The sequence below is a fragment of the Malus domestica genome, chromosome 09 (genome assembly GCF_042453785.1).
Source record: "Malus domestica chromosome 09, GDT2T_hap1".
Classification (NCBI taxonomy): domain Eukaryota; kingdom Viridiplantae; phylum Streptophyta; class Magnoliopsida; order Rosales; family Rosaceae; genus Malus; species Malus domestica.
The window spans coordinates 19,114,802-19,127,712 of NC_091669.1; the positions used below are offsets into that span (position 1 = coordinate 19,114,802).

The 12,911-nt window shown below is 37.3% G+C and overlaps 1 protein-coding gene across 2 annotated transcripts; it reads left to right on the top strand.

The window, feature by feature from the left end:
* Positions 1–2,748: 2,748 nt before the first annotated feature.
* On the top strand, positions 2,749–11,228 carry LOC103443834 (calmodulin-interacting protein 111). Of its 2 annotated transcripts, XM_017334624.3 has the most exons (12): positions 2,779–3,301; positions 3,406–3,564; positions 3,978–4,041; positions 4,726–4,816; positions 5,328–5,532; positions 6,412–6,619; positions 7,473–7,951; positions 8,309–8,735; positions 8,913–8,993; positions 9,213–9,403; positions 9,484–9,668; positions 10,550–11,228. In XM_017334624.3, the coding sequence occupies exons 1-11, from the start codon at positions 3,023–3,025 to the stop codon at positions 9,622–9,624; spliced, it is 2,325 nt and encodes a 774-aa protein (XP_017190113.3). In that variant the 5' UTR covers positions 2,779–3,022; the 3' UTR covers positions 9,625–9,668; positions 10,550–11,228. The 2 variants fall into 2 exon arrangements, with proteins under 2 accessions (XP_008380953.3, XP_017190113.3); XM_008382731.4 differs by having other exon boundaries at positions 2,749–3,301; positions 3,978–4,816.
* Positions 11,229–12,911: the final 1,683 nt, after the last annotated feature.

Here is a 12,911-nt window from a genome sequence, read left to right on the forward strand (position 1 = left end):
CTACAACTTGGAAATTGAGAAAATGATTATTTCCAGTGATGTGATTTTCATGAAAGTGCTTGTTGAGATTGGAAGTCAAAGACTGAGAGAACTATGATTGTACCTATTGCTTATGATACATGAGTAGTACATGAAGATGAATGGAGTACAACTGAGATTGAAGAAAGAAATGGTGAACTGCTATTTGCAGAATTGTCACATGATCAAAATGATTAAGTCGTTACTTTTTCTGCAAGTCTTGATAGTCAAAATGCTATCATAGGTCCACATGAGTACGATCAATCTTCTTAAGTTTAAAAGTTTAAGTGATGTGTATGAGAGGTGCAATCTATGTGTAATTGAACTTGAGTGTTTTGAAGAAGCATCAAAGGAAGAGTATGGTAAAAGGCAATGAATGTTGAGATTGAAATGATAGAAAAGAATTGTACCTGGGAAATGGTTGATAGACCATTTAAAAAACCCGTCATCGATGTCGTCTATTTGAAAAACTTGACATTGGTGTCAAATGGGTCTATAAGACTAAACTTAATCTAGATGGCTCTGTGCAAAAGAATAAAGCAAGATTGATGGCTAAGGCTGTGCTTAAAAGTCTGGGGTAGATTTTAATGAGACATTTGCACCAGTGGCAAGATTGGATACCATTAGATCTTTAATTGCCTTGGCAACTAAAAAAGAATGAAAATTGTTCCAAATATCAAGTTTGCATTTCTGAATGGTGTTTTACATGAAGATGTGTATGTTGAACAACCTCTGGGCTTTGTGATCAAATGTCAAGAAGATAAGGTTTACAAAGTAAGGAAAGCTCTATATCAGTTGAAGCAAGCTCTAGGATGAGATTGATGCCTATTTTAATGTATGGTTTCCAAAAGAGCCTAAATGAAGACACACTATACATTAAGTCAACTGATGCAGGTATTTTCATTGTCTCTCTGTATGTGTATGACATAATTTACACTGATAGTTCACATGTCATGATTAAGGAGTTCCAAATGGAAATGATGAAACAACGTGAGATGAATGACTTAGGACTTCTGCATCATTTTCTTGGTTTAGGAGTAATACAAACTAAGAATAACATACTTATTCTTCAGAAGAAGTACGCCAAGACACTGTTAGAAAATTTTGGGCTAAAGGATTGCATATCAGTTGGTACACCACTTGTAGTAAATGAAAAAAATATGCAAATCTGATGGTAGTGAGAATGCCGATGAAGGTTTATATAGGAAGATTGTTGGTAGTTTGTTGTATTTAACTACTACAAGACCTGATGTGAAGTTTGACGGGAAGATGGAGGCGCCAAGGAAAATGAAGAGAAGCTGCCACACTTTTTTGGCTTCTGGGTTTTGACGGGAGGTTTAATTTGAAGAGGGAAGAAGAAATAGAGAATTGGTGGTTGTCGAATAGAGAGGAGGAATGAGGGATGGTGAAGGAGAAGGAAAGGGAAAGCAGTGAGTCCGCATCCCAATGCTCACTTTTTTAATTTTTTTTAATATCTATATGGGTCCAAGATTGATATATGGCGCTCAGTCATTGTCATGTGGTCGCCACATCACAAGTTAATAGTTGTTTTAACATATAACTCAACAGATGTACGAAAGTGTCATAGAATTATCACTTTAAGTCACTGTTCTAAAAATCCTTGGCACTGTCTAGGCCTTGCCTAGGCGCTAGGCGGTTGGCCACTGCTCCAATTAATGCCTATACGTTTGAAAATTTAGAAATGGCCCCTAAACCTTCTGAGGTGCCCACCTAAACTCCCTAGGCAACCCCCCTAGCCCGCCCAGACACGCCTAAACACCCGCTTATGTTCCGACTCACTTAGACAGAAAATAGATAACTATCATTTTGCAATTTTTTTAATAAATTGTAAGAAACTTGTTGAATATTAAAATGAAGACAAATTATATGCTTGTTCCCCATGTTTTCATTATGTTTCAATATTTCATAATACATATGTCATTTTATTTTGTAATTTATGATGTAATTATATTTATTTTCAATATAAACAAACACTTATTTACATGAAATATTTTGTGAAAAAAACGTGGACCGTTGATATGTGAATCAGACGGTCCATTTTAAAAGTCAAATTTAATTTTTTTTTACCGTTGGAAATCCAACGGTCTACAAAAACTAGCTGTTAGAAATCCAACGACATTGAGGAGGGCCACATAGCTCTAATCTGGGTGAACACAAGTGGGCTGACAAGCGGGCTTCGCCGCCTGCACCCTTGTCTCCCAATCGCGAGTGTGCTGCACGCCCCAGCTAAATAGGCCGGCCTTTGGGTCTGTCCGAAATGGGCTGGTCTGTTGCCTGGCTTGGGTTGGGTGCCAGGCTGTTTTGTGGGCTGGAGTAGATTGTTAGGGTGCTGGGCAATTTTGTGTCCGGTGGAACTGCTCTGAGAATTACCCTTTTTTTGTTGCACTATATCATATTCTTTTAGATAAAGGTAGAAGTATGTCAATGCAGATGTCTAATTAGCTGTTAGATCAAATCTCAGCAGCTAATATTTAAACTTTTTTTGTCACTCAGTAGTACGGTCTGGTAGTGGAAGTGAGAGGTTTTAGGTTCGAATCTCGTGGATGGAAAATTCGATACCAAATTAGGTTGCCCATTATGTGGCTTAGCCAAACTCTTCCCTTAGTGTAAAAATATCAATGTATTAAAAAATATATATATATATATATATATTTTTAAACTTTTTTTTTTTGGAGATATATTTAAACTTTTTTTTGGACGAAGCTATTATTTAAACTTAGCTTAAGTTACAACCGGGTATTTTCAACCTAGTAAAAAAGTTAGAACCCGACAATATCAGTTCCCTTTCCCCCCTGTTCTCCCTCTGCCGCCAACCCAGTTGAAGGTTTTGACTCTACCGCCACGCCAACCACTCGTATTCTTGCTGCCAAGTGAACTTCCGGCCGTCGGGATCATTTGAACTCGAAAGACCCATACTCTTTTGACACCGTCTCCCGAACAACAATCAACCTTGTTAGTATTGTACTGTATCCACTATCTGCAGATGCCTTCTGCAAAAGGAAAGAAGCATTCGAAGACCCAATCGAGGCTATCGAATTCTTCCGACAACTTCTCGTCAAATGGGTCGCTTGATTTCGGAGAAACAGAAGAGGGTTTTGCGAGCTCCATCGAACAAGCTTCGATCAAATACCCATCTCTGATTGCTAAGTCTGCTTTCGTTGCCCGAGTCGCCGACGTTCAGGACGACCCCAAAAGCTGCAAAATTTGGCTCTCAGAGCCATCCATGGTCGCCTCTTCCTTCACTCCTGGCTCCATTGTTTCGGTAAAGTTTTCGCCTTTTCGTTTGGCAAAGCAATTCAAACGAGTGTTTTTTTGTTTTGTATTTGGGTTTAATTTTCGGTGTTTCGGCATTGGTTTGATTGTCAGGTGTCGCTTCCGAGCTCGAAGAGTAGATATTCAGATGGGTTTCCTCTCTGTTCATTAGCAGATGAATGTGCTAGAACTTTTGGGATTGGTTCTTGTGGGCAGTTGGCTAATGAAGCAGGAAACTACTTTGCTCTTGCTACAATTTTTCCTTCTTCTAAGGTTTGAATAACAACTGGGTTACTCTTTTTCCTCCTTTTCTTTCTATGATGTGGAACCGTATTTGATATGGTGATTGCGAAAAACGGGTTCAAGAAAAAGAATATGTTTAGGAGATGCATTACTATGCAATACAGTGTAAATCATATGACACTAGTACGTGTCTAAATTCTTGACGGTAAATACCTAACTACTAATCTCCCCAAGGGTGTTTCCAAACTATGGTGATTTTCTAGTTTGAACTATAATGTTGAATTTTGAAAATGGCATCATGTAGTTAGGGTCAGAAAAAATTGAAAAATTATCGAATTAGTTTGGTACAATTTGTTATGGAAACCTTTGTTGTTTAGTTGATATGTTTTCCTGCCTTTGGGAATCCGAAGTTTGGAATTATAGTGGCTCATGTTTTATCTCAGGTTACGAAGAATGAAGTGCTATTGTCTTCAAATCTTTCAAATACAATTGGTTGTCCTCCATCAGGTAGGGTAATATTCATCCACTCTGTACAAAATCAGTTTGGAGTTGGTCTTCTGGGTAAGACAGGAAAACCACATAGCACCGGAGTTGATTGCCTCTCAGTATACGACTGCAAGGAGTTAGTTTTGGAGATTGTTCCTTCTAATAATAGATTAACCATGAACAATACCTCTGTCAACATTTCCGCTGAAAAATCTTACCATTATTCTGAAAAGGGAATGGCTGCATCTCCTAAGACACCATTGAATCGATCAAAGCTAAGTGTGTCTAGTACTAGTCCAGTAACTTCACCTCGATGTGAGTCAGTAGCAGGTGTAACCATTCCCAATGTGCCATCTGTTAATTCTTTTGATGTTGAAGAGGTTTTAGGGGTTGACAGTACCAAAAGACTTCTGCAGACATGTGCTACTACATGGTTGTATTCTCGCTGTCTACTTTGTGGAAATTTTGTCACCATCCCAATGCTCTCACAACTTTGTTTACTCCGAGTGATTCGTGCTAAAAGTTTGTCAAACTTTGATGCTAAAGATTTGCTAAATGAGGCTTCTAAAGTAGTGGGCTATGAAAATGATGCTTTTCTAGTGAAGCGAGAAACAAAATTATCTTTCCATTTGCCATCAAACCAAGCATCTAAAACTCAACAGAGAAGAAATCTATCCAAATGTAATGATCCTGCCGCTAATACAGGAGATAACATTTCAAGATTGGGGGGTCTTTCTAAAGAATATGCAGTTTTGAAGGACATCATATTTTCCTCCTCTATGGACACTTTCTCAAGGTATGTCATATGACATGTTATTTGTTTCTTAATATTTTTAGTGAAGTTTTCGTGTGATGCTAAACTTTTGAGGTTTTCACACATTATTTGTTTCTTTCTTGTTTAATTTAAATACTTATGGTTGTGGCGGGGGGCGGGGGGGGGGGGGGTTATATACTTTTGATATAAAGGCTATTAACATGTTCAAGGTAATTATAAGATTGTACTAACCAGTTAATGGTGTGCTCCCCCATTCATAAAGAAATTCAATCTAAGTGGAATCTGTCAGCCACCAGTGATAAAATTTCTAACTACTAAGGTATTAGAATATCCTATGATGTATATATCGAATGATTTGGATGTAGGAAATATATCTGAACAATGGAAAATATAAGAAATGTAATTGTTGTCTTCCACGAGCTAACCAATTTACATGTTCATTTGATGAAACATCTGGTTTTGGCGTGTTCATAAGTTATAACCAGTCTTTTTTAGTACATATACTTATGCATATATATATTTTTTTAATTAGTCTTGGTTTACGAACTACAAAGGGAGTGCTTCTTCATGGTCCTCCTGGTACGGGAAAGACTTCTTTGGCTCGATTATGTGCCTGTGATGCTGGCATTAACTTTTTCTCTGTCAATGGACCTGAACTTGTGAGTCAATACTATGGAGAAAGCGAGAAAGCTTTGCGAGAAGTTTTCGAATCAGCTAGCCAAGCTGCACCTTCTGTGGTTAGGTTTCTTCTCTGTTTCAGTTTTCATGCCTTGTATTTTAAGGGTCCATTATTATTTTCTGGTTAGAACTTATTTAAAGTTTTAAATGATGCAAACATACAAATAAAATTATGCACTGTCATTCAACTGTTTAATTCTTTATCTTTTGGCATTTGTCACTGAAAATTGTATGCTTCTTATTAAATTTGGAATCTAAAGTGATTTAATATTATTGATTACTTTTGTATATTAAAACCTAACACGCACTTGCAGACTCTCTTATGTGCAACTTTCAAATAGCATGGAGTCAAATGCCATCTTATGCTTGTAGAATGTAACTAAATACTGGAAAAGGTGCTCTCCTAGAATTATACCAAATATCTATGATTTTACAGCAGACAAGGGCTTGATTTCTATAAAGAATTATCACCGAAGCTTTAACTTTGAGGAATTTTGCTAAGCCATAAATCAGCTGAATACTTAATAAAGAATTATTGAACTTAGAAGGTTTTGTTTAATAAATAAGGTATGCAAGCAAGAATCCCTTTTGCAGACTTACTTTGGAATTTAGGGAAGTATCCTTTTTCTGTTATTTTGTCAGATTGGAAAGCTTCTGTTTTGTAGCTCGTTGGAATTCTTTTTGCTTGATGGTTTCCCCTAGGATTGAGGTGTTGCTCCAGATTTATGTTCAGTTTATTTTAGAAGTGGATTCCTTGTTCACGTATCTTGTACTGTTTAAGATCTTTAATGAAGAGTTGTGGTTTTATAGGTACATACTTATATAAGCAGGAATGGGGTTTAATAAATTTGATTATGCTACCACGATTTTGCCTTCGTGAAATTAGTTATTTCAATACACATATCTATACTGTCTTCTCTAATTAGTTCTTTCCATAGGTATTCATTGATGAGCTGGATGCTATCGCACCTGCAAGGAAAGAAGGAGGTGAGGAGCTATCTCAAAGAATGGTTGCTACACTGTTGAATTTGATGGATGGTGTAAGTAGAACAGAAGGTGTACTTGTAATTGCTGCTACCAACAGGCCTGATAGCATTGAGCCTGCACTCAGACGACCTGGAAGACTTGACAGGGAAATTGAAATAGGTAATGTGAAGTTTTTTGTAGTGTTGATTGTATTTTGTCATATATAAAACCTTTTTAAATAATTCCGGAGTTATTCTAGTAAGAAAACCATAGGTATCCATCTAATATGTTGGTCTGTTAGAGGTTTGACAAACTGATGGGAATTCTGGTTGTCTTCATACTTGTTTTAGGCTCAGGTGCAAATGTCATAATTAACTTCCTTGGGTTTGATTTTAGATTGCCTAAATAGATTGTTCACATTGGACCTTTAATTTTTTCCCTATTGATTTGAGACTGCTTAAAGTTGAATAATGTTCTTGAATAATGTCTAAATAATTATTTAAATGGAGAAAGACATCCACACCCTACACAGGGTTTGTGGATCTAGATAAAAAAAATGAATTTTCATTAAATATTTTTGTATACCAATGGATTCAACACACAAGCTCTTAGACCAAACCTACACTAAAATCTTTAAGCAAGAAATATACAAATACAAGGCTACTCAAAAGGGGATTCTCCCTTCTGTGCCCATTTTCTCTTCCCTTTTGCCGTGACCATTTAAAACCTAATTATATCTGGACAAAAATAGTTTTGTGATATAAATAAAAAAGAAATGAAACTGCTCGCTTAAACAACAAAGCTTCCCTATGAACTACTTGACCTGCTCCCACTACCCAAAAAGTATCTCACAGCCCTTATCTTGTAATATTGATACAATCTATATTTAATTATAATTGGTTTCTAACTTTCTAGTTTGTAATAACCCGCTTATAGTAGAAGAGCAATCCACACCGGCCTATGAGAAAGGTAGTTAGTACAAATACCAGAACAACATGTAATTATTATTTTTGTTTTAAAAATTGACATTCAGGTGTGCCATCTCCCAATCAACGTTTGGAGATACTTCATTCTCTTATCGGCGAAATGGAGCAATCTCTTTCATATGAGCAAGTTCAACATCTTGCTATTGCTACACATGGTTTCGTCGGTGCTGATCTGGCTGCCCTTTGTAATGAAGCAGCCTTCAATTGTCTTAGACGTTATGTCAAATTGAAATACTCTGATGATTGTTTGCACCAAACATCTATTGCTGATGAAGATTGTTCTAAAGGTCTAAATGTACCTGGTTTCTCAAAATATACGACAGACATAACGATGGATTACTCAGATTCCAGATCTTCATCTGTCTCACATTTGGATTTTTCTTTAGAGACATCCTTGCATTTAAAGGGAACAAATGGAGATGGTGATAAATTTCTGAATGACATTGAAGGAGAATGTGTCTTGAAAGTGACTTTTGAAGATTTTGAAAAGGCCAGGATGAGAGTGAGGCCCAGTGCCATGCGGGAGGTAAGTTTAATACTTCCACGTTTCCAGGCAGTCATTTATGTTTAGTATATGTTGTGTATCAAGCTCCAGTATGCCTAAATTATCTTAATTAAGTTAGGTTCTTCTTTCTCTTTATGAGGCCATCGTGGAATGCAAGACCAGATAGCAAATGGCTTGCTTTTAGTACAAATTATTGAATCCAACCGCTGTTAAAGAACTGCAAGTACATACAAGCTATTTACTGTCTCTAGAATACCGTCTTGAGTTCAAATGTTTCACTGTTATTATTATTTAATCATATCATGTGCCATATTTTCGACGTATTAATTTCACTCATGTAACTACTCATACTTCTAATCTGTTTCTTTAAACTTCTAGGTAATACTTGAAGTTCCGAAAGTTAATTGGGAAGATGTTGGTGGTCAAAGGGAGGTAAAAAATCAGTTAATGGAAGCCGTAATATGGCCTCAAAAACACTGGGAAGCATTCAAGCGTATCGGGACTCAGCCCCCGACAGGGGTCCTGATGTTTGGTCCTCCTGGATGCAGCAAAACCCTTATGGCTCGTGCTGTAGCTTCTGAGGCAGGGCTAAATTTCCTTGCTGTGAAGGGTCCAGAACTTTTTAGCAAATGGGTTGGTGAATCTGAGAAGGCTGTGAAATCCCTGTTTGCGAAAGCAAGGGCTAATGCTCCAGCAATCATATTCTTCGATGAAATTGACGGGCTTGCTGCCATTCGTGGGAAGGAAAGTGATGGAGTTTCAGTTTCGGATAGGGTTATGAGTCAGCTGCTTGTTGAATTGGATGGTTGGTAACAACTCTACATTACTCGATCCACAATTATAAGCTTTTTCTCTTTTTTGTTTGTAAGGCTTTTTTTTCTTTTTATACAATATGTATAATCTTTATTAGCCAGGATTCTAACTTAAGCAATCATCATTTTTGCTATTGAATCTCTGACTTGATCTATACTGTTAAAATTAGGTTTACATGAAAGAGTTAATGTAACTGTCATTGCTGCTACAAATAGGCCGGACAAGATTGATAGTGCCCTTCTGAGGCCAGGTTCTACATCTCTCTCTTCTCTTTCAACTTCTCCTTCTCCCTCTCCAGCACAAACACATACAAATACACATTTTCTGTATACACGTTCACCCACCTCATGGGTAGCAGGTGCATTCCCGTAACATGTTACACACAAGATGGTTGAGTTTTTTTAAGTGTCTTTCTTTTCCTCCAAAAACTTGGAAAATTTCCCTGAGCATAGAATTCTTTTTTCGACAGGACGCTTTGACCGGCTGCTATATGTGGGACCTCCGGATGAGACTGATCGGGAAGAGATATTTCATATCCATCTGCGCAAGATACCATGCAGTTCTGATGTCACAATATCTGAACTTGCTCGTCTTTCAGAAGGCTGTACTGGTGCTGATATATCGTTAATCTGCCGAGAAGCAGCCGTTGCAGCTATGGAGGTTTGAATATTACTTATTTTATTGCATGAATTTTGTTTCTCTGAATCAGTTCATTAATCCATGATTATTTATTCTATCAGGAGAGCCTTGATGCCTCAGAAGTAAAAATGCAACATTTAAAAACTGCAATTAAACAAGTGAAGCCAACAGAAATTCATCTTTATCAAGAACTATCCGACAAATTTCAAAGACTTGTTCTTTCTAGCACAAAAGAGAACTAACCTATCTGGAGGGCGTGAGTGGATACAGTATGCATCCCCATATGGTAAGCCTTTCGTCTCTGGCCTACTCTGTATTTTTGTAATTTCTTATTTTGGTTGATATGCTGAAAGTCAATATGCTCTAGAACCTGTTAGTGTTATATTAAGAGTCAGACCCTGTTGAAGTTATTTTCAACTTTGGGATCAGCCTGCGATAGCACTATTCTTTTGGATGTTTTTGGAGTATTGATTCATGCAAATTCTCATTCCTACTATAAGAAAGTCCATTAGTGACCGGGGCCTATAGGACAGGAAATGAATTTGATAGTATCTGATCTTAGATTTACGATACATGTCATTCTATGTACATGACATCATGGTAGGGTGGACTGCAGTACTAATAATAATACAGAATGGTCCTTAGGGAGTCAAATTTACATGTCTGTGAGGATTGTTTCAGAAGTTGATTAACATAAATCCTAAACTGTTTTCCACTATTGTTGCTTCTATACTATTTAACCTTCTTAGTTCTTAGTTACCTCAAAATGATTTATCTGCCATTATTGGTAGAAATCCCTCGTTGAAAGTTGAATAGTCACTCCAATTAGGATGTCTTCGCTTGTATGGAGTTGAAAGATCTGTTATGTAAAAAAGAAAAAAAAAAGGTTTAGGACAATGTAGTTTGGTAGTTCACAGTTTGTACACTAGTAACCCAAGCTGGGTTTATTTCATCTCTTTGCATGAGGATTCTTATGTTTAATTGTTAATTTTGAAGAATATATACTTATGTACGATATGAATCTTTGTGATGCATTCATTAACTTCTTTACCCTCTCTCCCTCTCATCTAGGATCGTGTAGTTTGTCTGCATGTTTTTCTGTGTGTGAATATATCTCATATTGAGAAATCAACTAGCTAAATGTTTTTCTTTACTATGTTTAAGCAGGTATAAACATCTACCCTAATGTTCCTTCAGCATTTTCTTTACTAGCATCACTCCTGGCACTCCGAGAGTAGTCGCAACTTCGATGCATCCTTAGCTCCCCAAGTATAGAAGGTTATGCCTCGTCTCTCGGGGAGGTTGAAGCCTTGGAGAATCCTTCACATCTTCCAGTCGAGTACCATAATAGGCTCCTCCGTTGAAAGAAATGTATGCATACCCATGGTTACGGAGTTGATTGTAAATTTGCAGACGAGGCTCTCATTCCTTCGTGGCCGTTATATTTGCAGTCAGTGCTCACCAGTGAACTGATAGGTTCCATCTGAATGTCTTGTGCATTCAGTTGTGCTGTGATTTGAACGCAAGGGGCATTGCGTGGAACGGGTCCTTCTGGTCTAGGATTTCTTCTGCAACCCAGGAAATCTGTCATCGTCTCTACGAAAACCATCAATTTTGGCAGTGAGTGTAGTTCTACATGGACAAAAGATTTTCTGTTGAGCTGGCTAGCATATGAACCAATGTAGAAAATAGTGATAAAAATAGAAATTTTGTGCTTTTTTATTCTAAATTTATTGGACTTCCATCATATGGTTGCTTAAGAGACTTATGGTCGTAAAGCGTTTATAATCAAAGTGGTTAAGAGCATTAACCGAGATCTTAGAATAAAAATCGGTTTTGTATCGTACAGTACAGTATCCTTAATGGAAGAAACCGAAATTTGAGGAGTGATGGCCCAGATTAGTGGAACTTTGATAAGTATTGAACAACTTCACAAAACAAAACTCCAAAAAAACTATATTCCCAACAAGCACTGTATCATAATCTGCGATAGAAGTGTAAAGTGCATAATACATTGTTGGAAATTATATATATTGTTGTAGTCTTTTTTTTTTGAGGGAAAATAGAGGGAGAGAACCCGTGGTAACGAGAAGAGAGAAAGGCTTGAGGTCGTGAATTTTTCATGCTTTATACCTTTATTTATATTAATGAGGGAGAGAAAAACTTGCTCTTCAAGAAATACAAGTTGTACAAGGAAAGATCTTTTGAATCTCATAGGATTCCTATATATAATCTATTAGGATTTACACATTCACACTCTTAATGAATTTAGGACTGCAACACTTTCCCTTGAGTGTGTGAATACTCAAACAGATGGTGCATGAGGTGTTCATGTGATGATGTATAAATAGTTGATGAAGTCGTCTCTTCTAGTTGGCACAATGAGCAAATGAGAGTCTAAAAATAAATGGAAGAATGCATAAGTAGTAAAACTCACAAAACCTGACTATGGGAAAACCCAAGGTAGGATAAAACCCATAGTCTAAGTAGAAAAGTGAGAAGTAGCAATAAGTTAAAACTAAAAGCCTTTAGAACGCAAATAGAATGCACACAAGGCATGACCAAACCAGGATGGTTGCCTAGTTGAAACCTCGTCAGGTAGCAAAAATTCAGTGGGAAAATGCTCCTAATTTAAGGGGAAAATAGCATATTAAGGTCAAGTGAGTATACTTCTAGATACTCCTCTTGAGTTTGACAAAACTTCCAAATGAGAACTACAAGCATTGCAAATGAAACAATTTCCACATACCAATTCATCAGACAAGCTTCTGAAATGTTGCCTTCGGTTGTGATTTCGTATAGAGGTCGGCATGGGTGTCTTAGGTTCAGATTTTCTTGACTTCAATCTTCTTATGCTTCGTTGATCTGATGAGGGCGCAATATGATTGGTACTGAATTTGTTGATGTATCACGTCTTGGTCTGGTTGAAACATGATGTATTGTTTCATGGATCATTATTGAAACTCAAGGATCGATGAAAACCCGTAGGTACTTCGCATATACTCAACAAGAACTCTTAACTATATCTCTCACATGTGACGTGTGAGGTAGGGTAAGTTGAAGAATCCCACCATTTGGGAACATGTCTTCTATGAGTTTTATAATTTCGTCAATAGGACCTATGTCGAAGAAATACCATAACTCATCAATGGTTAGGTCGAAGTCAAAGAACTTGCTCAAGTTGAAGAATCCCACCATCATGCGAATCATGTTTGGAGAACACTGGACAAGAGCGCACTTTATGGAGCATATTACCTTTTGGAAAAAGCATGGCTTAGGAAAAGTGAACCCTAGCACGAAGTAGTAAGGATGAAGCTTGATGGCTTTCTTAGTTGTCCCACGGCATGTTCATGGCTGCTTCTTTACTTTACACATCTCACACGGACCCTAGATGGAATTGTGTGCCTGAACGTCTCAAGGAAGTCCCTAAACAGCTCGTTGGAATTAATCTTGATGTTGTTGCCTTGAAGTAGCCTACCTTACTAGAAGATCTGCCTTTATGATAAAATGACAGAGAATACTCATCACC